The 22,750-nt window shown below is 41.7% G+C and overlaps 1 protein-coding gene across 7 annotated transcripts in view; it reads right to left on the reverse strand.

Moving 5' to 3' along the window:
- Nucleotides 1-22,750, reverse strand: part of PUM2 (pumilio RNA binding family member 2) — a 72,099-nt gene that overhangs the window by 44,597 nt on the left and 4,752 nt on the right. For all 7 annotated transcript variants that reach the window (XM_075414899.1, XM_075414896.1, XM_075414893.1 and 4 more), the window contains exon 2: nucleotides 2,314-2,382. In XM_075414899.1, the coding sequence (XP_075271014.1) occupies nucleotides 2,314-2,364 (51 nt within the window). In that variant the 5' untranslated portion in view covers nucleotides 2,365-2,382. The remainder of the gene's footprint in view (nucleotides 1-2,313; nucleotides 2,383-22,750) is intronic.

Consider the following 22,750-nt stretch of genomic DNA (forward strand, 5'->3'; position numbering starts at 1 on the left):
CGTCAGATGAACAAAGCCCTTTTCTATGCATAGATAATAACCAATTATGCTAAAGCTGCCTCTTAACCAGCTCTCTGGCAAGTAACTGCAGTCTCGATTATTGGTTCTTGAACGATGAATGTTTTTTATTATTATTTTTTTATTTCTTTTCAAGAGCAGAATTTATTCCTGCAGAGCCTTCTACAATTTCTCTGAATGTAGTTTTGACCCCTGAAACGGATACACTGTCCCTTAAATGAAATTTGTGTGTGCTTTAACCTTGTCAGTTTCTGTAAGAACAGACATTATGAAAAAAATATTTAGTTTCATATTCTGTTTGGCAATTAATTTTATGTATGCCTGCATTAGGTCACACACACTAAAGGTCCTGAAGTCCACTATGCTGGCCCTGAAATAGCAAACAACAGATGCCTAGAGAAATAGCACCATGTGTCAGTATTTCTTCAGAATACAATACAATCATGACCTTAAGGGTTACGATAGCTTTTAGCAGCTGGAGCCAGAAGAATCATCTGTGTTTAACCAACCTAACAGCTAAAATTTTAGGAGACATTCAGAGAAAGATGCCTGCAATACAGCAGATCTCTTGCTAGTAAAACTTTAGCCTGTTTCTTTACAGAATAAATTAACAAAGAGTTGCAAGACAGAAACACATCAAGGAAACTGTACATCTGGCTCATGTTATGCTGTCCTACTCTCGATACTGATTGATACCAGGCTCCATCTGAATGCAGCTCAGATGGATAGCTTAACAGACGGATTTCCAGTATGTATTGTTTCCAAAACGTGTTACGGTACCATGAAAACAGATTTCATACTATAGTCCTTTACACATGGAATAGATACTTGCTTGAGGATTCACAGCCAGCCTTGATTTTAGTAATGATGTGAAAAGTAAGACTTAACAGCCTCCTAATGTCAAGTATTGATTCCAGTCAGGCTAAAAAAAGACCAAGAAGGATTAGAGTTATGAACAAGAAATTAACTTCAGTTCAGAGAAAAATCTATCCAGACAGAGAAAATGAGGAAAAGAACAACTTCCCAATAGCTAGAAGCAGATCACTTGACATGCAAGCACACAACTACCAATTCTAGCTTACAAGGGTCTTTGTGAGGCATTTCCTTTAATATTTTGGAAGATTATAATCAAAAAAAGAAAGTTAGAACAGCCATGGAATCTATTCCAGAACTACTTTATTGATGTGCAATACATTCAGAAAATCACTAAGTCAGCCTAGCTATGTGAACCTGTATTACCTCAAGATACCTGGAAGTCATTGTTCAAATGAAAAGATGTAACAACCTAATAAGTGCAGTCAACTTCTGATGCTACATTACTGTATCAGAACTCTGGCTTTTTGAGTGTGTGGGGGTTTTGTTGCACTCTTTTTTTATTAAAAAAAAAAATCTTCACAGATCCACAGAATACCATTAAAACAAACAAACAAAATCACAATCATGCAGAACTATGTCCCACAATCTGAGATAACCTAAATGGAAGATCTCTATGAGCAGCCATATACACCCCAAATTAATTTCAAGGCATTTGTGCCATCCTTCACTTTCACTGCTTTCAATCTCTCAGAGTACTCTGTGGGTGGCAAAAGAACAAACATCAACACGAATTTTACCCATCCACACTATCACAGATACCTAACACCTTTACCTTTCGAACGGGGGGGGGGGGGGGGGGGGGGGGGGGGCATGAGGGGAGGCAAGCATATCTGATGTGGTTACTCAGCCTTCTAAAGAACAGGGCTTCATCTACTACTGCTTTTTCAAATAGCAGATGGTTCAAGCAAGTCAACATGGAACCTTGGATGAAGCTAAAAAGTTAAAATCTTCTTTTAAGGACCAATCACCAGTAAAAAAAATAGTAAACTACCACACATTTCTGTCAGGGTATGCAAATTCCACTTTCTCTGGAGCCAGATCTTTTCAGATCCCAGCCTCTTGGGCTTCTGAGAGGTAGTAAGCAACTGTTTCACTAGCTTAGATACAGTGACACTGAAAACATGCCTCATTTCAGAGAGCTGCAAAAACTTTCAAACAAATTACCCTGTCACTTTGCCAAGAGTACCAGTAATCTAGTAAGAGTGACACAGTAACACAGTTGATCCAGTCACGAACCATCCCATCGTTCTTTCAAAGTACTTTAGCTTATCTTCACCTTAGAACAGAAATCTTCGGTTGCCTGAAAAACCAATTTTGTCTTAAGAGAAGCTCTTCACTTCATGCCATATTATTTAAGACTTCTTAAATTGTATCCACATTTCCAAACCACCAATTGTATTTTCAGCCCTCAATAATTACCTCTCCCATTCCCCGAGATTCTAGGGCAAGAGCTTGAAACTCATGATTCATCTCATCCACAGATCGAACCTGTAAGGGGAAAAATCAAAAGAGCAATATATTACTCTACTATATTTTTAAAAGCTAAGATTGTAATACTGCACAAGATTTTTGACAACCGAAAGCGCACACAAAATTTGCTACTCAACCTAGGCTGAACATGAGTTTAGATTTCAGGAACTGATTAACAGTGACCAATTTAAGGAACCATGCTAATATAACAGCATACAAGAAATTCCGAGAGACTTAAAAATTTTAATCTTCACTTACCACAGAAACAATGACTAATATTACATTTGTAACGAACGCAAAAAAGTGAAATTAAAGATTTGGATATACAGTATCCTTTGGAAAGGAGATGAGCCGCTGCACACAATGTTACTGAGTACACTTTAAATCAAACCAAGAAAAGCTCACAAAACAGGTCACAAAAGCTACTAGCAGTACTTTCCTTTTAAACTCTAGTAACTGACTGCATTATCACAATTTCTCAAGCTTTATTCCAGGAAATACCACTCCTCCTTCTCTGTTTGTTGTCTTCTTTCATTTGTTGTAAATATGAAAGGCATATTAGTAAACAAGAGTTGCTGCTGCAGCAAACCACCTCCTTTTCCACCGCACGCAGACACAATGTACTGGGTGCATTCTTTCCTGAGAAAATGGTTTCCACAAGGAATTGTCAAAGCCATGACAAGCTTAGAAAAACAAATAGAACAGGAAAACTCAGAGCTGTTTCTCCCCTTCCCTACTTTCTCAGTGAGATGCAACTGGGTAAAACAGCAAAGTTATTCAACTTCATAGTAAAATTAAAGTTTCCCTCCCAAAACCAGTCTCTCATGAGGATTTAATCTCATCTAGTTAGCCCATCTGTTTACATTAACAAATAAAACCAAATGAAGTCATACTAGGCAAAGAAACAATCTTGTGCTTTTAATATTCTGGTACAAACTTCTTTTCCAATTCTTTCTTAGCATTGGAAAAGCGCTAATTACCTGTCAATAGATGCTTTATTCTCAAAATTTTGCTCTCAAAATATTACTGCCCCATAACCATTATAAGCCATTAACTTCTGAGGTTAAATGTCTCTGTACTTTTGAGGAAGAAATCCCAGAGCTCAAAGAAATATTCCCTCAGAAATAACAATAATTTAGTTAAGATGGATTCTGAAACCAATTCTCAACAATTTCAGTGAGCTACTGAAAAGCAAATTTAGTTTCACAGCAAACTGGGGGAGGAAGGGGGGAAAATCAGCACCTTGAACTTTTTCCAGAGATGCTGACATTTAAGTCAATTAGGCTGATTTTATTCTTTTAAAAACTGAAAGTGGATTTTCATGTATCCTTAAAAAAGGTAAAGACGTATTTTCAAATGAATTAAAAAATAGATTATTTATAATTTATGAGAAAGCAGCTCTTTTTTTATTTGCTCCAAGGGACAATCAAAACTCCATGCATGCACACAGAAAAATTAACTGTAGAAGAGGAATTATTTAGAAAAAAAAAAATTTCAATTTTGAAGACTTTTGAACCTGGACATTAGTTATTGAAAACACAATTTCTTCTACAGATGGTTGAAAGCTCATTATCTTACCATAAGCCACTCTTCATGTTAAAGTCACGAGTTTTATTTTCAATCACAATCTAATCGAAAATAAGATACTTCTGTCTCAAAAAGTGGTTTTGTTCTAAACATACTTTTAAACAAAATTTGTAGCTAATGTTTGCCAAGCTATATTTACCATAAACACTACCCAAATCACTGTTAGATAAGAAACAACTAAGCCTGAAAGATGTTTAAGTTTTTTGGTTGTTTGCATTTTTTGTTTGGTTTTGGTTTTTTGGCAGTGGTCATTTTGTTTGGGTTTTTTTTTTTGGTGCTGCAAGACCTAATACCAAATGCTTATTTTTCACAATTCAGCAAAGTTCAGAAACATGGCCATACACACTTCCAAGTCTCTAAGACACAACAATCCAAGAATCAGGGTAATAGCACAGCTAACACTTTCCCCCGCCAAGCAGTTCAGAGTCAACTCTAAGAAACTGAAGTTTTCCGAAACTGTAAACAAACTTCTGTACACTGAAAATATGGCTCACTGCTCCCCTTCTTACAAACATGAAATCTAAGGTAGTGCTATCTATTGCTGTCAGCAACAAGAGAAGTAACACAGTCCTTTTACTGTAGCAAAGGGGGTCTCCATTTCTGTTACCACCACAAAGAGCAGCCCAGAAAATCCTGCCCCATGTCATGAATACATTTCACAGATCAGTTTACAGACTGGAGGAAATACAGGCAGCACTAATAACTTCCGAAGATCCACTTTCTTCAGTGCTAGCCCTATCACTACAAAAACATCCAGACTAATGACAACCAAGCTAGATCTACTAGACAGAAAGACATGCCCTCTGCCTGAAGGAGAAACTTTAGTTAGGATCATCCGTACTACCAGGAAGTTTTACTTTCTCCAGTTCAATGCCAACATTCACCTAATTCACATACTCCAGAAATAAAAATTTTAAATACATACTTTTTTACCTCAAATTCCGAACATTAAAAATAATTCCTTTATTTTTATTCATTCTCTGTCATCTGAAATAATTCATAAAGAGAAGCCTATGAAACATACTGCTCAACATTTACAATTTTTTCCTGGTTGTGCTTGGAAGATTGGAGTGTTTGTCACTCCAATCTTCAAAAAGGGCAAGAAGGAGGACCCAGGGAACTACAGGCCGGTCAGCCTCACCTCCATCCCAGGAAAGGTGATGGAGCAGCTTATCCTGGAGGCCATCATCAAGCAAGTGGAAGAACAGAAGGTTATCAGGAGTAGTCAGCATGGATTCACCAAGGGGAAATCATGCCTGACCAATCTGATAGCTTTCTACGATGACATGACTGGCTGGGTAAACGAAGGGAGAGCCGTGGATGTTGTCTACCTTGACTTCAGCAAGGCTTTCGACACATGATATCACATATCGACACATATCTCCCATGATATCCTCCTAGGGAAGTTGAGGAAGTGTGGGCTGGATGAGTGGTCGGTGAAGTGGATAGAGAACTGGCTGAATGGCAGAACTCAGAGGGTTGTCATCAGTGGCACTGAGTCTAGTTGGAGGCTGGTAACAAGTGGTGTCCCCCAGGGGTCAGTACTGGGCCCAGTCTTGTTTAACTTCTTCATCAACGACCTGGATGAAGAGTTAGAATGTACCCTCAGCAAGTTTGCTGATGACACCAAACTGGGAGGTGTGGTAGATACACCAGAAGGCTGTGCTGCCATTCAGAGTGACCTGGACAGGCTGGAAAGCTGGGCAGAGAGGAACCTGATGAGGTTCAAAGCCAAATGCAGGGTCCTGCACCTGGGGAGGAACAATCCCATGCACCAACACAGGCTTGGGACGGACCTGCTGGAGAGCAGCTCTGCGGAGAGGGACCTGGGCGTCCTGGTGGATGACAGGTTGACCATGAGCCAGCAGTGTGCCCTGGCTGCCAAGAAGGCCAATGGCATCCTGGGGTGCATCAAGAAGAGTGTGGCCAGCAGGACGAGGGAGGTTCTCCTTCCCCTCTACACTGCCCTGATGAGGCCTCATCTAGAGTACTGTGTCCAGTTCTGGGCTCCCCACTTCAAGAAAGATGAAGAGCTACTGGAGAGAGTCCAGCGGAGGACTATGAGGATGATGAGGGGACTGGAACATCTCCCCTACGAGGAGAGGTTGAGGGAACGGGGCTTGTTCAGCCTGAAGAAGAGAAGGCTGAGAGGGGACCTTATAAATGCTTACAAATATCTGAAGGGTGGGTGTCAGGAGGATGGGGCCAAGCTCTTTTCAGTGGTGCCCAGTGACAGGACAAGGGGCAATGAGCACAAACTGAGGCACAGGAAGTTCCGTCTGAACATGAGGAAGAACTTCTTCTCTCTGAGGGTGACGGAGCACTGGAACAGGCTGCCCAGGGAGGTTGTGGAGTCTCCTTCTCTGGAGATATTCAAGACCCGCCTGGACAAGGTCCTGTGCAGCCTGCTGTAGGTGACCCTGCTTCGGCAGGAGGGTTGGACTAGATGACCCACAGAGGTCCCTTCCACCCCCTACTATTCTGTGATTCTGTGATTCTGTGCTGGATTACATTTTCTTTTCTTTGTTGTTTTTTTTTTTTTCTCCCCCACAATCACTCTGAAGCCTCCTCTTTCTCCATTTACCACCTACCTGCTTTTGGGATTAGTTGCTAGATCTAATCTTAGTTTTCAGGAGTTGAATGCTAATAAGCCTTTCCAACTAAGAGAAGCTGGCAACTGTTCTACACTTCTGATACACATCAGATCATTCCACAGGGCCCCCAAATTATGCACAAATGGATAACACACACCAAAGCAGTCTTTAGGTATAACGATTCTTCACACACTGCTGTTAAATAGGTAGAACGGCTTAAGCGTATCCATGAACTTTTCCCCTTTGACACACTAACAGAAAATTCTGATCTCTTTTCCCCTTCCACAGAAATTGGATACAACATACCAGCGTATACTAGTTAATTTTTCATCATGGCATTAGGAAAAAGATTTTAACAAAGAGTAAAAATAAAGTCTTTTTTTTAGCAGACTCTTTCTTCCTGAAGCTTACACTTTCTCTCTCCCCCCTGAAATTTACAAAACAATTTATTTTAAATCCTATGGAAAAACTTTCCTTTACTCTGTCGAAACTCCTAGTAAGAGTAGCTATCTCATTTCTACTGTATTTCACTACTACTACACACTATGTCCACAAGATAACCTTCAATCCTGAACGCTGCAACATTCAACCAACAAATTTGAGTTTGTGACAGAGTTAGGCACATCCAGCCAGCTACTGACGAACAGGACGGTCCTTCCATCCTTCCTCCGACAGCTTTTACTACTCACCTCGCAATGAACTTTGTAATCATCAAGTAAAAGGTTTGATTCAGAAGGTTTTTTTCCTTCTTCTTCTATGTGTAAGGATTTCACCAGATCAGACAGCTGAACTGGCTCAAAAACCACAGCGGCAAGACCACTAGATTTGACATGGGGAAAGCAACAAGGAGAAACTGGTCTGGAGCAAGTGGAGAAATGCCTGCTCAACAGCAGCTAGATGATAAACCAGTAACGTGAAACTGTGTCCTGACATAACTCTGGACAGAATTCAGGAGGCAGGCTGTTGACCAGATAGTCATGTAGTATTACCACCAGAAACAGTGCTTAAAATAATGTCCATTTCTGGAATCCAGGCACCCATATCTAGGGACACGTAGTCTCTCCGACAACCCTGAATGCTGCCAGAAATAAGCTTCTAACCATTTTCTTGCAAAAGCAAAGATCAGCTCCCTCTTTGAAAAGAGTTTGAGAAAAATACTAACAAAACAAAAAATATAATATAAAAGAGAAAGATACTACTTCATTTTATACATCAAAAGTGGTTAAACCAGCTGACCAGGAACTAGAAAAAACACTTTTTCTGCATTAAAAAATTCCAAATCTCATCCCTTCCCTCCCAGGTGAATACCCTAACCACTATGACAAAGAAGAGAAAGACACCTTTTGCAGTTAAAGCTATGGTAGCAAGCCAGAAATTCAACACAAAACACCTAGTAATTACAGTACTGTGACTGGGAAGAAAGACAAGCTGCTGTTCACACATCAAACACTTCAGCCGTTTTCTTTATTTTACTGAACAACTTTAATACAAAATACCTTTCTAGTAGTTTTCTACAGGGGCAGCTCTTCTGCATCATTCATCTTATGTATGATATATGCTTCTGACAGAGACTTAGCATTATTAGCAAGTTGAACTAATTTAAGAACATTAAAAAATGCCTCTATTTTAAAACACAATACGTATCAACTCTTCCAGCCCTCCATCAAGTTAAACACAGTCCTGTAAAGTCACGTCAGACACTTGACTACATATTAAAAAACAAAAACCCCAAAACATTTCAGATGAGTAGCCAGTCTGAAACTACTAAACAAAAATATTTTAATACAAATCAAAACATTTGACAAATCTAGTAGATACAGAACAAAAAAACCCAAGAGAAAACTATACAAGCCTACACTACAAATCCCTAAACCTCTATTATGAAACACTGCAATTCCAAGCTGTATATAGAGATTTCTACTCTATTTTGCCAAATTACCTAAAATGTCCTTATTTTTGTTTTGAAGCCAGCCAATAGTGCATCCAGATTAGAAAAGCTGTTGAGCAGGTGTGTGGGGAGGGGTGGGGGGGGGTGCCTGTCTTCCCAGCCAACAAGTTCAAGCTTTTCCCTAAGAGTGGCAGAACTGTTAGCACAAGTTTCTCTGAACCACTGTCAGGTGTCCTCAAGCTCAGGATTTTAATCCCTACAGTCAAACACCAGCAGAACTAAAAGCCGCACTGTTTTGGTTTCGGCTGCCGCCGGCAACAAAAGCACCACGCCACCGCCCCTCCCCCCGCCGGCGTGCGGAGGAGAATGAAAAGAAACGGGCAGAAACTGGTGGGTCAGGATAAGGGCAGTTTAACAGAACAGCAAACAGAGGGAACAGTAACAACAACGATACAGATAAGGAGAAAACACAACAACGAACTGCACAACAGACCCACTCTCCCGAACAGGACTGGTGCTGCGCCCTCCCAAACCGCAAGTGAGTCCCCGCCGAGCCATGACGGCACATGGTAGGCACATGGTATGGAATACCGGGCTCTGTTTGGCCAGGTGGGGTCAGCCCCCACCCCCCGGCTGTGCCCCTTCCTGGAGTCCGGTGAAAATTAACCCTGTCCTGGCCAAAACCAGGACATTATCCACCCCTTATTCCATACCATCTACGTCATGCCCAGGTCCCCCATTGTCCAGTTGATCACCACCACTTCTCCTGTCTCCAGATATCATTCCCTTAGTTTATGGATCATCACTCTAAAGTGTCCATTGAGTTCATTTAATCCGTGACTTCAGGCTCCATCTGTCGTAATGGTCTTTCGTGGCAGGAGAGGTGATGTGTGGTGATGGGCGGTCACTTGCTGCATCCGGAGCTCACGGCTGATGCATCTGGTGCAGCCCGTGCCCACAGTCTGCAGGAGATGTTGATCTTGATGAAGTTGCTGGATGCCAGTTGTTGAAAACCAGGTCCAGTTCCATCATCGCTGTGCTCTGCTAGGTTTTCATCAAAAAAATCCATCCTTCTTTAATCTGGACGATTCTTACTATGCTACTACTGGTACAAAATATAACAATTATAACAGTGATAACAGACAGTGACAGGATTATTTAACAACTAACTTTATACAATTTATTTATGGACTATTCTCGCCCAAAATTAAATCCCCATGAGGTACACATCGGACTTCCCCATCCTTCCGCATTACCCACCAGGTACACCCAGGTCCTTGAGCAAAAGCAATCCCGCGGACGGGCTTGCCTTTGCCTGAGGCAGGATTAACCCAAACCGTCTTCCCTAACATGTTCCACATGTGCACTACAGGGACTTTATCCCCTTCTACGGGGCGCTGAGGTTTTGACTGGGCAGGACCAGCCCAGTTGGTGGACCCTCTGGTGTTAACCAACCAGGTGGCCTTTGCTAAATGAGTATCCCAACTTTTGAAAGTTCCACCCCCCATTGCCCTCAAAGTGGTTTTTACCAGCCCATTGTACCGCTCGATCTTTCCAGAGGCTGGTGCATGGTAGGGGATGTGATACACCCACTCAATACCGTGTTCTTTGGCCCAGATGTCGATGAGGCTGTTACGAAAATGAGTCCCATTGTCCGACTCAATTCTTCCGGGAGTGCCATGTCGCCACAGGACTTGTTTTTCAAGGCCCAGGATGGTATTCCGGGCGGTGGCATGGGGCACAGGGTAGGTTTCCAGCCATCCGGTGGTGGCCTCCACCATTGTGAGCACATAGCGCTTGCCTTGGCGGGTTTGTGGCAGTGTGATGTAGTCAATCTGCCAAGCCTCCCCGTATTTATATTTTAGTCATCGTCCTCCATACCACTGAGGCTTTACCCGCTTGGCTTGCTTGATTGCAGCGCATGTTTCACAGTCATGGATAACCTGTGCGATGGTGTCCATGGTCAAGTCCACCCCTCGGTCACGAGCCCATTGGTATGTCACGTCTCTTCATTGGTGGCCCGAGGTGTCATGGGCCCACCGAGCTATAAAGAGTTCACCCTTATGTTGCCAGTCCAGATCCACCTGAGCCACTTCAATCTTAGCAGCCTGATCTACCTGGTGGTTGTTTTGATGTTCTTCAGTGGCCTGACTCTCAGGGATGTGGGCGTCCACATGACGGACTTTTACAACCAACTGCTCCAGCCAGGCAGCAATATCTTGCCACAATGGGGCAGCCCATATGGGTTTGCCTCTGCGCTGCCAGTTGTTCTTCTTCCATTGCTGCAGCCACCCCCATAAGGCACTGGCCACCATCCAAGAGTCGGTGTAAAGATAGAGCACTGGCCACTTCTCTCGACTGGCAATGTCTAAAGCCAGCTGGATGGCTTTCACCTCTGCAAACTGGCTGGACTCACCTTCTCCCTCAGCAGTTTCCGCGACTTGTGTAGGGCTCCATACAGCAGCCTTCCACCTCCGCTGCTTCCCCACAATGCGACAGGACCCATCCGTGAACAGGGCATACTGTTTCTTATCTTCTGGCAGCTGGTTATACAGTGGGGCCTCTTCAGCACGTGTCACCTCCTCCTCTGGCGATGCTCCAAAATCTTTGCCTTCTGGCCAGTCCATGATTACCTCCAGAATTCCTGGGCGACTGGGGTTTCCCATTCGGGCGCGCTGGGTGATCAGAGCGACCCACTTACTCCACGCAGCATCGGTGGCATGATGCGTAGAGGGGACCCTCTCTTTGAACATCCAGCCCAGGACCGGCAATCGTGGTGCTAGGAGGAGCTGTGCTTCAGTGCCGACCACTTCTGAAGCAGCTCGAACGCCTTCATATGCTGCCAGAATCTCTTTTTCAGTGGGAGTATAGCGGGCCTCGGATCCTTTGTATCCCCGGCTCCAGAACCCCAGGGGTCGACCTCGAGTCTCCCCTGGTGCTTTCTGCCAGAGACTCCAGGTTGGGCCATTCTCCCCGGCTGCGGTGTAGGGCACGTTTTTAACATCTTGCCCTGACCGGACTGGACCAAGGGCTACGGCATGAACTATCTCCCGTTTAATTTGTTCAAATGCCTGTCTTTGCTCAGGGCCCCATTCAAAATCATTCTTCTTCCGGGTCACGTGGTACAGAGGACTTACAATCTGGCTGTAATTTGGGATGTGCATCCTCCAAAAACCCACAACACCCAGGAAGGCCTGTGCTTCCTTTTTGCTGGTTGGTGGAGACATGGCTGCTATTTTGTTGATGACATCCATTGGGATTTGACGGTGCCCATCCTGCCATTTTATTCCCAAAAACTGGATCTCTTGCGCAGGTCCCTTGGCTTTACTTTGCTTAATGGCGAAACCGGCTTTCAGAAGGATCTGAACTATTTTCTCCCCTTTCTCAAAAACCTCCTCCGCTGTGTCACCCCATACAATCACAGAATCACAGAATCACAGAATAGTAGGGGTTGGAAGGGACCTCTGTGGGTCATCTAGTCCAACCCTCCTGCCGAAGCAGGGTCACCTACAGCAGGCTGCACAGGACCTTGTCCAGGCGGGTCTTGAATATCTCCAGAGAAGGAGACTCCACAACCTCCCTGGGTAGCCTGTTCCAGTGCTCCGTCACCCTCAGAGGGAAGAAGTTCTTCCTCATGTTCAGACGGAACTTCCTGTGCCTCAGTTTGTGCCCATTGCCCCTTGTCCTGTCACTGGGCACCACTGAAAAGAGCTTGGCCCCATCCTCCTGACACCCACCCTTCAGATAGTTATACTGAATACCCCTTTCCATATTGGTCCACTTGCCAGGGTAGCATACAAAATCGTCACTGAAGGGGTACCTCTCCCTCACGCCTGACAGAAGTCTCCTCCAGAGGCTGAGGACTTGTTCCTTTTTCCCAATGGCCTTGTCAATGCCCCCATCCCTGGCCAGGGATCCCAGCTGTTTGGCTTCCTTGCCCTCTAACTCCAAGCTGCTGGCCCCATTATCCCAGCACCACAGCAGCCAGGTGGCAATGTGCTCGCCAGGGTGGCGGCTGAAATCTTTCCACATGTCTCGCAGCTCGCCCAGGGACAGGGACCGGGTGATGATCTCTGTCTCTATCTCCCGCAATGACCCTGGCTCATCGTCATCCCTCCCGGAGCGATCTGCTCTCTTTGCGTCTTTCTTTAGTTTTACGGGGGCGACTGCTACCGGCACAGGTTGGTCATTGGGCTCAGCCACGCTGCCTGCAGCTGGGGCTGGAGCAGCTGCTGTGCCCACCGGGGAAACCGGTGCAGACCCTGCAGCTGTGGCAGCACCAGCCGCAGTGCCCGCCACTTCGCTTCCCCCCCTTTCCCCCTTAAGGCACTGAACAGTATTGAACAGGGCTCGGTAGGCATGGGCCAGACCCCAGCACGTTGCGGTGATCTGTGTCTCTCTGGACTTCCCAGGGTGGCAGCACACTTTTTGCAGATACTTTACTAGTTTGTCCAGATCCTGTACTTCCTCAGGGGTGAGTTTAAAAAACACCGGTGGTGCCCACTGCCCTAGGTACTTGCCCATGCTGTCCCACACACCCAGCCACTCACAGCTATCCAGCCCCGGGGCAGGTCTCTGCACGATGTTCTTAACGACTTGCTAAACCCTAAACAAAAACCAAAACCCATTCAGGAGGCAGAACAAAAGGAGAGTGCTGGCCTGAGCATCCCATGGGTACTCGAAATTCTCAAAAGCAGTTAGGACCAGCCTGAGAGAAAGAGGGAGGGCGAAAGAGTGGGGGAAGGTATCCCCCTTCGGTTTTCCCCACAGACTGGGTTTGATTATTCAGAAATTCTAAGACATAGGATCCGAGGTACGGAAATGACCGCAGTGCTGCATGCAAATACAAGCCTAATTTCATGCACAGTGATGTTATCATGTCATAAGTCGATATCGTACAGTACAGTAAAATCATAATCCTGATCCTTTTCCCTGTGATGATGAACAGCACCACAGGGAACAAGTACAGCAAGTACGGATTCAAAAACCACAACCATCTGATGGAAGACATAAACATTTTTTACCGGCGACTAGTTAACTAACACAGAAAAATGCCTATAACAAAATTTAACAAAATCTAAGAAAGTTGTTTCAACACCCGCTGCTCAGCCCTGCCGTTATCCCCGCGCCACGCCTGGGCGCCAATTTAATGTTTCGGTTTCGGCTGCCGCCGGCAACAAAAGCGCCACGCGGCCGCCCCTCCCCCCGCCGGCGTGCGGAGGAGAATGAAAAGAAACAGGCAGAAACTGGTGGGTCGGGATAAGGGCAGTTTAACAGAACAGCAAACAGAGGGAAACAGGAACAACAACGGTACAAATAAGAAAACACAACAACGAACCGCACGACCCAGACAGCCGCTCTCCCGAACAGGACCGGCGCCCGCGCCCCCCCCAAGCCGCGAGAGAGTTCCCGCCGTGCCGCCCCCCGCCACCGGAACCCAGCGTGACGGCACATGGTATGGAACACCGGGCTCTGTTTGGCCAGGTGGGGTGAGCCCCCACCCCCCAGCTGTGCCCCTTCCTGGAGTCCAGTGAAAATTAACCCTGTCCCGGCCAAACCCAGGACACACACATAAATTAATAATAATGTATCTGTACTGAAACCAGATTTTATAACTATTTATAACAGTTACACTGTTTGCTCCATTAGAAGAGCTCAAGTGATATATTCCAACATAAGTAGGGCAGACAGTTCATACTAAATAACTTCACATGTTCTCAACGAAGTCTTTTAATTGTCTAAGAAATTACCCCTGCAAAAGAGCTTCTAAGAAATATAAAGAACAGGAAGTCAGGGTGAAAGAAACTGCAGAAGTTTGTAAAATAAAAGTCTGAAGAAGAGATGGTTCATAAAAGGTTTATACAGTATTTCACAAAATAGAAGAAAAATCTTATAAAAACTTGTCCAACGAGAGTTTTTGGAAACAGGAAATAATTTTTAAAAAATTATTTAAAATTATTAATATTCATCTGTACATTTTTAGCTTATTATTTAAGTGAGCTAAAATAAAAGTTAAGTCTTCAAAAAGGAGCTGATTGGTCCTTTACTGCTTGTAAATAAAACTGAAAAACTGCCTTTCATGTAAGAAAATGCATAGGTTTTATCTTCAATGTGAAATAGTTTAGGTGAAACCCCGTCTAGTTTGGTGAGACTCAAACTTCCCCCCTCCACGCTCTCAGACATGCGTATATTATTCTGTACCTCTGACTCCAATGTTCCTGCATAAATATACCAGAAACAAAAAAGTCACTAAATACATTCACAAGTTTGAAAACAAAGCTGTGAAATGAAATTTGAATTGCAGTTCTTGTCTAAACATGTTCATTATTTAGTTGGTGATGACTACTCAATATATGTAGATGACGTATCTCTTTTTTCTAATTCTAAAAATCTACACTTTTCTTGTTAAGCTAGTCAGTTAGCATCACCTTTCTACAACAGAGAAGTAAGTGATACCAGTGATCTAACAGATGTTTAGATGAATTCATGAGACAAATTCCTAACCATTATTGTTCCATTCTGCACTGGAAGGCTGTATCAGTGAGTAATAACACTCCACAGCTACTTCTATGAGGATGCGTGACATTGCTTTGCTGCATTGCTGTTTTGAGACATCAGCCTTCACTACTCCATCATTAACTCTTATTCAAAAAGTAAATTTAAAAACTTAACAAAAAACTTCAGTGCTTTCTAAACGATATGCTATAAAAAAATTTTGCCTTTCTGAAGATGAAAACTCTGTATAAACTCAGAATTTATCTGCACACAAGCAGGAACTAGGGACAATTTATCTCCATATATATTGTAATGATTAATGAAACGTATAACTTTCATTCTAACAGTCAACAAGCTTTCCTTAACTGTGTCAACACAAGAATTGGAACAATTCGAATGTACAGGCCTAAAATGAAGTAAAAATTTCAATAAATTAGCTGTCTACATTGTAATAAGACTTTCATTTGCTGCTATGTTTTCTTTAGACATCTATTTTCACTTTTCTATTTGCCACCAAATCACAAACAGAACACCCCTCCCTGCAAAAAGTTAAAAACAAGCTTTACTTTTTTGTGTAAAAAGTATGCATTTTTAAATATCACCTTAAAAAGAACGTGATATTAAGGAATCCCATGGAACATAACTGATTTATAAACAATATAATTTATACCAAGAAAAAGATTTTCTACATATGTATATACACACACTAACACACACCCCTCCCTCCCATTAAAAGTGGGGCTGAGAAAACGACAAAAGTCACCCTGACAGAATTTCCAGGAAACAGTTTTATTTTGTGTTATTGTAGCACTGGTATCAGAAAAGTTCCTCCCACCTTCACCAATTCCGGATATATAGCAATCCCCTTCAGAGAATTTACTTTCATTTTCTTTACTCCTGAATATTGCAGATGTGTTTACCATAACATCAATTTCTCAAGGATAATAGTTTTCAAGAACATTAGATGCAAAAACTGACTTTCCATCAGCAATTCTCCTGCCCAGAAGTTTCTAGTGTCATGATTTCTTCTCCCTTGCAGTCCAGTACCCTCTGAACAAGCTTTGATGTTTTTTGTGGTTTTCTTCTCCTCCAGCAGGGAAGAGGAAGAAACCAGGGAATACCAACAGAGTCTGATCTTCTCAAAGTGGGTGCTAAAACCAGAGATGATGAAAGGAAATTACATAGTCTTTAGTCAATTAATTGAATCATCGGTAGTACAAAAAAGAAATTGAGAATTTTTCGACTTCTCACTCCACTATTGAGTAACTAGGTGTTCTAAAGGAAGCTGCTGATAAAACACACAACTTCCTGCATCACCAGCATAAAACGCCAGTAAAAAGCCCGAAAGTTTCACATACATGCCAGTCTGCTTCAAAATTTACCTTGATTCTTTGAGCCTTTGAACTCTGCATAACTTCAAGGACAGCCAGAGAACACTAAAGCATGTTTCTTTTAACATATTTTAAAAGAATTATTATTGCAAAGCGTATGTGTTTTCTACTTTATCTCTCTACAGCAGGGGAAAGGACACTTCAAGAAATTGCTGTTATCAATTTTTTCAGCTGTTTTCTGAGGACGTTCTCTTTGGACAATACGTGTATTTAAACAAACTATAAATTTCTACAACTGCCTGAAAGCTGAAAAAAACAGCCAACTGTAAAAAAACCTAAAGAGACTCCTTCCAATTCAATAAGCCTCATTTCTAATTCAGTAAAAGCAGCAGCTTAGCCTTGAACATTAATATCTCATTAAATGTTGACCAGCATAGTCCTTCAAAGGAAGTAAAAAAAGAGTTTAAAATAATACCAATGACAATTCAGCTACTGGAAATAAAGTAGACTATTTACAATTCAAATTGAAGTAACAAAGGCTTTGTAACAAAAATTAGTTCAAAGACTGGCATTAACACATCTGTGTTACGATGGATTAAAAGTCAAAATTTTTCAACCTTTTTAAGTAAAAAAATTTAAGAGCATTTACATGTAAAAGCAGCTATCAGCATATAAAACAGCAGAACTTGGGGTAGGCAGAAGCAGTAACTGTGGACCGAAAATACTCCATGTTTGAATTACCATCTAGCAAAATATAAGGAGGTGACCTTACAAGCAAAATTTCTGCTCAGATGTCTAAATTCCAGGTTATTCATTCTCATCCAAAATAAAGTATTCCCTCAAATCACTCACCCGACCATGCACTGCCCCCCCTGCTTCCCTTCACACATTTACCCACTGCTTTCTTTTGCTCCCTATGATTCCAACCTTCATTGCCTTTGCAAAAGAGAAAAAGCTTTCACATAACTCTTACATTATCTTCACGAAGATACCCAAGGGCCCTCATCACCGTGACTTTAATGTAAAGTGTACCAATCCAAAGTAGCTGAGAAAACTAAACATAGCTTGTCCATGCAGTAAGGCAACATCGTACATTTTCCTAAGGCTCAATTTTAATCACATGCAAAAAGATGGCAAACTACATTCTCAACCTGCAGTTAAGAAGTTAGATTAAGCAAAATGAGTAACTGATCCGAATTCAAAATATTTTTATTTTCTTGACACCTTGAATAATAGAAGAAAGTGAATAAGAAAATATGAAGAAATATACTGCAAATGCACTATGCAGCCATTTTTTCCCCCAAGCTTACAGGCTCCCACCGCCTTATCCTGTATGTCTACGCAAAACTCTCCCAGAATGCCTAAAACAAATTTTAGCTTTGGGAAAAAAACTCCACAACCACCTAACAATCATGTTTGGAACAAGACCTCACTCCTAACCCCACCCAGAACCTGGAGCACACGGGAACAGAATGCAAAGAAACTTCAGCTGGCCTCGTGAGCAGCCAGCTTGGGGCTCTGCTTCCCATTACGTCAGGCTCCAAGGCGCACGAATGCGTGTCGGCTGCTTCCAGCCCTCGTTACCTCCAGAAGCAGCGCTACCATTCAGGTTTCTGCGACTGCCAATAATTCCTCACAGACCGGAACCGATTCTGCACAGAGCTAATGCTGCACAAGTACACAGGAGAATTTATCTATATATAAATCAAAGATGATACACAGCTGACCCATGCTATTTGTTCTGCTGTAGTATCAAACCAGAGTCTCCCTATGCTAATCACTGAATAAGCATTAAAGTACAAAGGACTCTGCTTCAAAGAGCTCTCAGTCTAAGCATAAGACAAATTACACAGATTGACAGAATGAGAAACTGAACTGGTAAAGTAAGAACAGAATAGTTGTTCACATTCAGACACTCAACAATGCATGAGTGCCAGGTATTTGGAGACATCAAGGCAGGTGAAAATGTGAAAGACTAAGTCAAGGAGCATGTCAGAAAGGGTGAAAATGTAAAAACTCGAGAAGTACGTCAGAAAGCACAAAAAAGCTGAAGCAAGTGAGTATACTTAATAAAGACATAACTAATACTACAGTCCACAAAGACGGGATAGCAGTTGACAGCTTGATAGCATATGAGATAACATGCAACAGGTAGGAACTGGTCAAGCATCTCACGAGCTGGAACTATCAGCTGTGGTTTGAAATGTTGGTGAAAAGGTCAGAAACCGTGCAGATGCATCAAAACAGCAAATGTGATTGGAAGGAAAAGAGTCTCTGAGGAACAGAAGTTACATGAAATCAACTTGTTTGCACAAGTCAGGTGACTGCAATTACTCTCCTTGTCCTGAGGACAGTTAACGTCTATTCCATACGCTATGTGCTTGAAACTACTACAAATACAAATCAAGTATCTGCAAAATTCAGTGCTCTAATTTTCTTCTCTCTAGCTAGGGAAGTGATTTAAAGTGTAGTTCTCAATGCCTTTATTTCAGCTGAATGACATGAAAACACCTTTTAGCTACCTCAAAACAAAGAGAGGGGAAAGACAGACAAGTTACCTCCTTCCAGCTATGTCTGCTGCTAGAACTGTGAGAGTCACCAGGAGGTAATAATGTGATCTCTCAAGTATGCAGGCTGCAAAACATTTATGTTTTTTAAACACACAAAAAGCCACAACCTTAAAATTCACCTGAAAAAACTTACGATACTTGCTCCAATTATACAGCCCTAGTACGACGGAAAAATCTCCCCAAGGAATTAAACCAGGTTGTTTCAACAGCACATACAACATGTCTCTAAGCAGGAATCAAATGCCCTCCCCTCAGCTCTCCCCTAACCACAATGGAAAATCCTTCCAGCCTAAGACTTCTTTTCCTAGTTCATGAGGCCTGAAGTTTTGCAAGTTTGAGACCCTACTTACATCATACATTCGACATTCATCATCTGGGTTTCTAGTTAAGTGGAGCTAAACACTACTGTAGTTAACTGAAGAAAATGCCAAAATAAAAACTGCAAACTCAAACACAGAAAGACAACACTTATAATAAAGTTGTTATAGAACCTGTTGATTGCAGAAACAGAAATAAGTGATCTTCAGCACAGCTTCAGATGGACTTTACTTCACAGGGAGAAGGAGCTACCAATCAGTGGATATAAAACTTCAGCTTCTACTATGATAGACTAGCAGTAAAATGGAAGTATTTGTGTGTGCATAGCTGCTTAGCACTTGGAAAAGTCTTAAAGTATCTGTTTATGAAAGTTATTTTGAAAGCACTCTAAAATAGTCATACTTCACAATTATATTTTATTTTTGAATTTACATAAAAGTTGCAAACAAAGCTAGGAAATCCAAAAATATGGACTGCAAGCTCACTCAGATTTTTAGGGACAATTTTAAGTAGAATTTATAAAAGAACTAATGATTTAGGAAATGCGACTGATACTTTAAGGTCATGAAACAGATTATGCTGTTCCCAATTGGAATGATGAGATTATGTTCATTGTTCCAAAGGACGGCTACATGACTGCAAGGTCTCATATGCAAAAATTATTTCCCAATTTTCATTGCACAAACATATTAGCATACCTAATTCGAACAACAAACAAACCTGTTATGTAAAATCAAGGCATAATTTTCACTCAAAATTGTCCATTTTATCCTGGAGGCAACAATGTTAAAATATTTGTGCATTTTATTGTTAAATAACATCCATGCATTTTCTCATGGCTGTATTAATTCTAATAGATCCTCATGGAATGGAAGTCATGCTGAATACTTGCAAAAACTGACATACAGAGCTTCTCCTCCATACTACATAAGTGCTACAAAGCTCCTGAACTTTGTAGGACTTCTTCCTTCCTTCTCTCCCCCTCCCACAAGGATTTTTTTTTCAGCAGCTATTTACTAAACTTCTCCAGAAGTTTGTAAATTCTAACACAAATGAGTTACAGCAACCGCAGCTCAACAGAAGCTTTGTGCAAAACCACAATTTATATTCTTTTGTTTATAGTACCACTATCCTTCAGATGCTTGGAAAAGGCTGCTACAATCAGAACATTTCTCTGGCATTCTGTTGCTTATCAACTCCTAATTCTTCAGGATCTGACAAAGGCTCTGGCAGACCTAGCTGCAGGACTCTATAACACTTCACCATCAGTTCCTCCCCTTTTCCCTCTACTGGAGGCAGAGAGCAGAAGTAGCAAACAACATGTTAAAATTCATAACCTGATGTATTTAGCTTAAACTGCTGAAGTGCTTAAGTACCTTTGCCATAAGGCAGGGAAGTAGACAGGGCAGATAGGGGAAAAGACAGGACAAATAGCTTGGGCAATACCACACTGATGTAGCTCTTTGCTTCAGCACAGGGGAAGAACATTTGCAAGTACTCTGACAACCAAGAAAATATATCCTAAGCTTCCCCAAAACGTCATCTCCGTAACTCCATATATTATGGACTGACTGCTGATCGCTAAGCCTTTATATCCTAGACAGTTTTTCATTACAGAAGTCATGTGAATTAATGACAGACAGATCACTAACCTATCTGCAGCCCCACAGGGATGTTAACAAACGGATGATGCGACAGTGGTCGGCCTCAGATGCTGTGCTATCAAAGAGCCTGAAGTGCTTTTTTGGTCTTGAGGGAAAGAAAAAAAAAATGCCAAAACCCCAAGTGAGATAGTTTTTATACTTAGTTCATTACCCTTCATAACTTTTTTCACTATTAAATAATTTAAAGGAAGATGAATGAGACCCAGGGACAGCTATTTCAAGATCAAGTTTATACTTAATCCTGCCAGCCAGCGCCTAGATGCTCACTGCTGTTTTAATATGAAGGGTGAGAATGGCGGTCTCCTGACTCAAATTAACACTTTTGAATTTGACCTCCTATATCAAGGAGTTGTGCATGCATTACCTTTCAGCTGAGTGTCCAAAGATTTCTGGATATCATCTCTCATGCAAATGAGTGCTCCTCTAGCCTCTGCCCTCCCTTATGCTGCCAATTATTCTGTATAGCCTTCCCCTCTGCCAGCAAAGTAGTCCAACTTTCCAAAGTTTTTGCCATATGAGTAACTGCTGTCCATCACTTTAATTGTCTGTTGCTACAGCTGAAGCAACCCTAGAAGAACACAGACAGAATGTGAATGTTAACAATATCACACATTCCTGTGCCTGTTATTCTGAAATGTTCTACGAGCCAATGATAACAGTTTTGAGTCAGAGTGGCTAGTTAATTCAGACACCAATGTGTCAAGCGTACACTTCACAAGGAGATTTTTCCATTTCCATTAAGGGTTGAATTCCATTCAGCTGTGGTGTGTTTGAACTTCCTTGCTCTTCTCTTAAATGTGTGTGCCACTTGAAGTTCTTCCATCACAGTCTTCATAATTTCCAAATCAGAATACATTAAGTCTCAGTACTACCACGGAACTCCAGGACAACCCACTCGACCTCTCCCTGTGCCATCAATGGCCTCTAACACTACCATGTACTAATACAAACTGTCTTCCAACTATCGACACCTCACGGGTAATTCTCATTGTTCATTTCTCAATAATCCCTTATGAAGGACACTGATGAGCATTTGTTCAGTCTGTTAACCAGAGGTAAAATTACATACCCTACTAGACAAGTAATTACTAAAGATGTTGTCTTGCCTTACACTTAGCAAGATGTCTAGTTCTTTTGAAGACATTTCACATGGCTTTCAGAAGACCAAGGTAATGTTTCCCTAGTCTTTTCCAGGAATTTGTTTCTTTAAATTCATGAAGTACATTTATTAACTTCTTATTCTGACTGTTACTCCACTTCTTTAGCACTTGAACTAATTTGAAGATTCTTCAAAATCCATCAGTGATTTCAGCCAAGTTGATCTGTTCCTCTTAAAAAACAACTGCTCACAAAAAAACCTCTTTCAGCTCACTTATATACTACTCAAAGAGTCAGTCAAAAGTATCAGGTATGTTCTGGTATGGAAGAGAATACAAGGATGTTCCACGTTCTGAATCTACCCGTTAAGGTGTCATGGTTATGCAAGTTTCTTGCCAGCAAACTAGTAGGGTTTCACAAGATAATTTAAGAATTTCTTATTTTCAATATATGAAAATTTCTTACTTTTTACGATTATTTTTGCTTGAAAAATCCCTGCTGAATTTACAATTTTCCATTTTTGTATTTCCCTTTCTATATGTCAAGTTCCTACTGAATCAGTAAGGCTATAGCTCCACTGTCTTCACCAAAGAAATGTTTCAATCTTGCTACATTTCTCTAAAATGCTTTATTATTATTTTGTTGTCTTTACTGACTGAACTATGACATACTAAAATTTATGCAAAATCCACAGTTTTAAAGATATGCTTAGATAATGTATGTTGAAACAAAGATTTCAGTATCATTTCTACTTCTATTTTGTTTATATATATAACAACATATAATAACACTCAGATCAAAGAACTGAAATGGAGAAGTCACTTAACCTGTACTTGATTTC

This window comes from Opisthocomus hoazin, chromosome 2, assembly GCF_030867145.1.
Source record: "Opisthocomus hoazin isolate bOpiHoa1 chromosome 2, bOpiHoa1.hap1, whole genome shotgun sequence".
NCBI classification, from domain to species: domain Eukaryota; kingdom Metazoa; phylum Chordata; class Aves; order Opisthocomiformes; family Opisthocomidae; genus Opisthocomus; species Opisthocomus hoazin.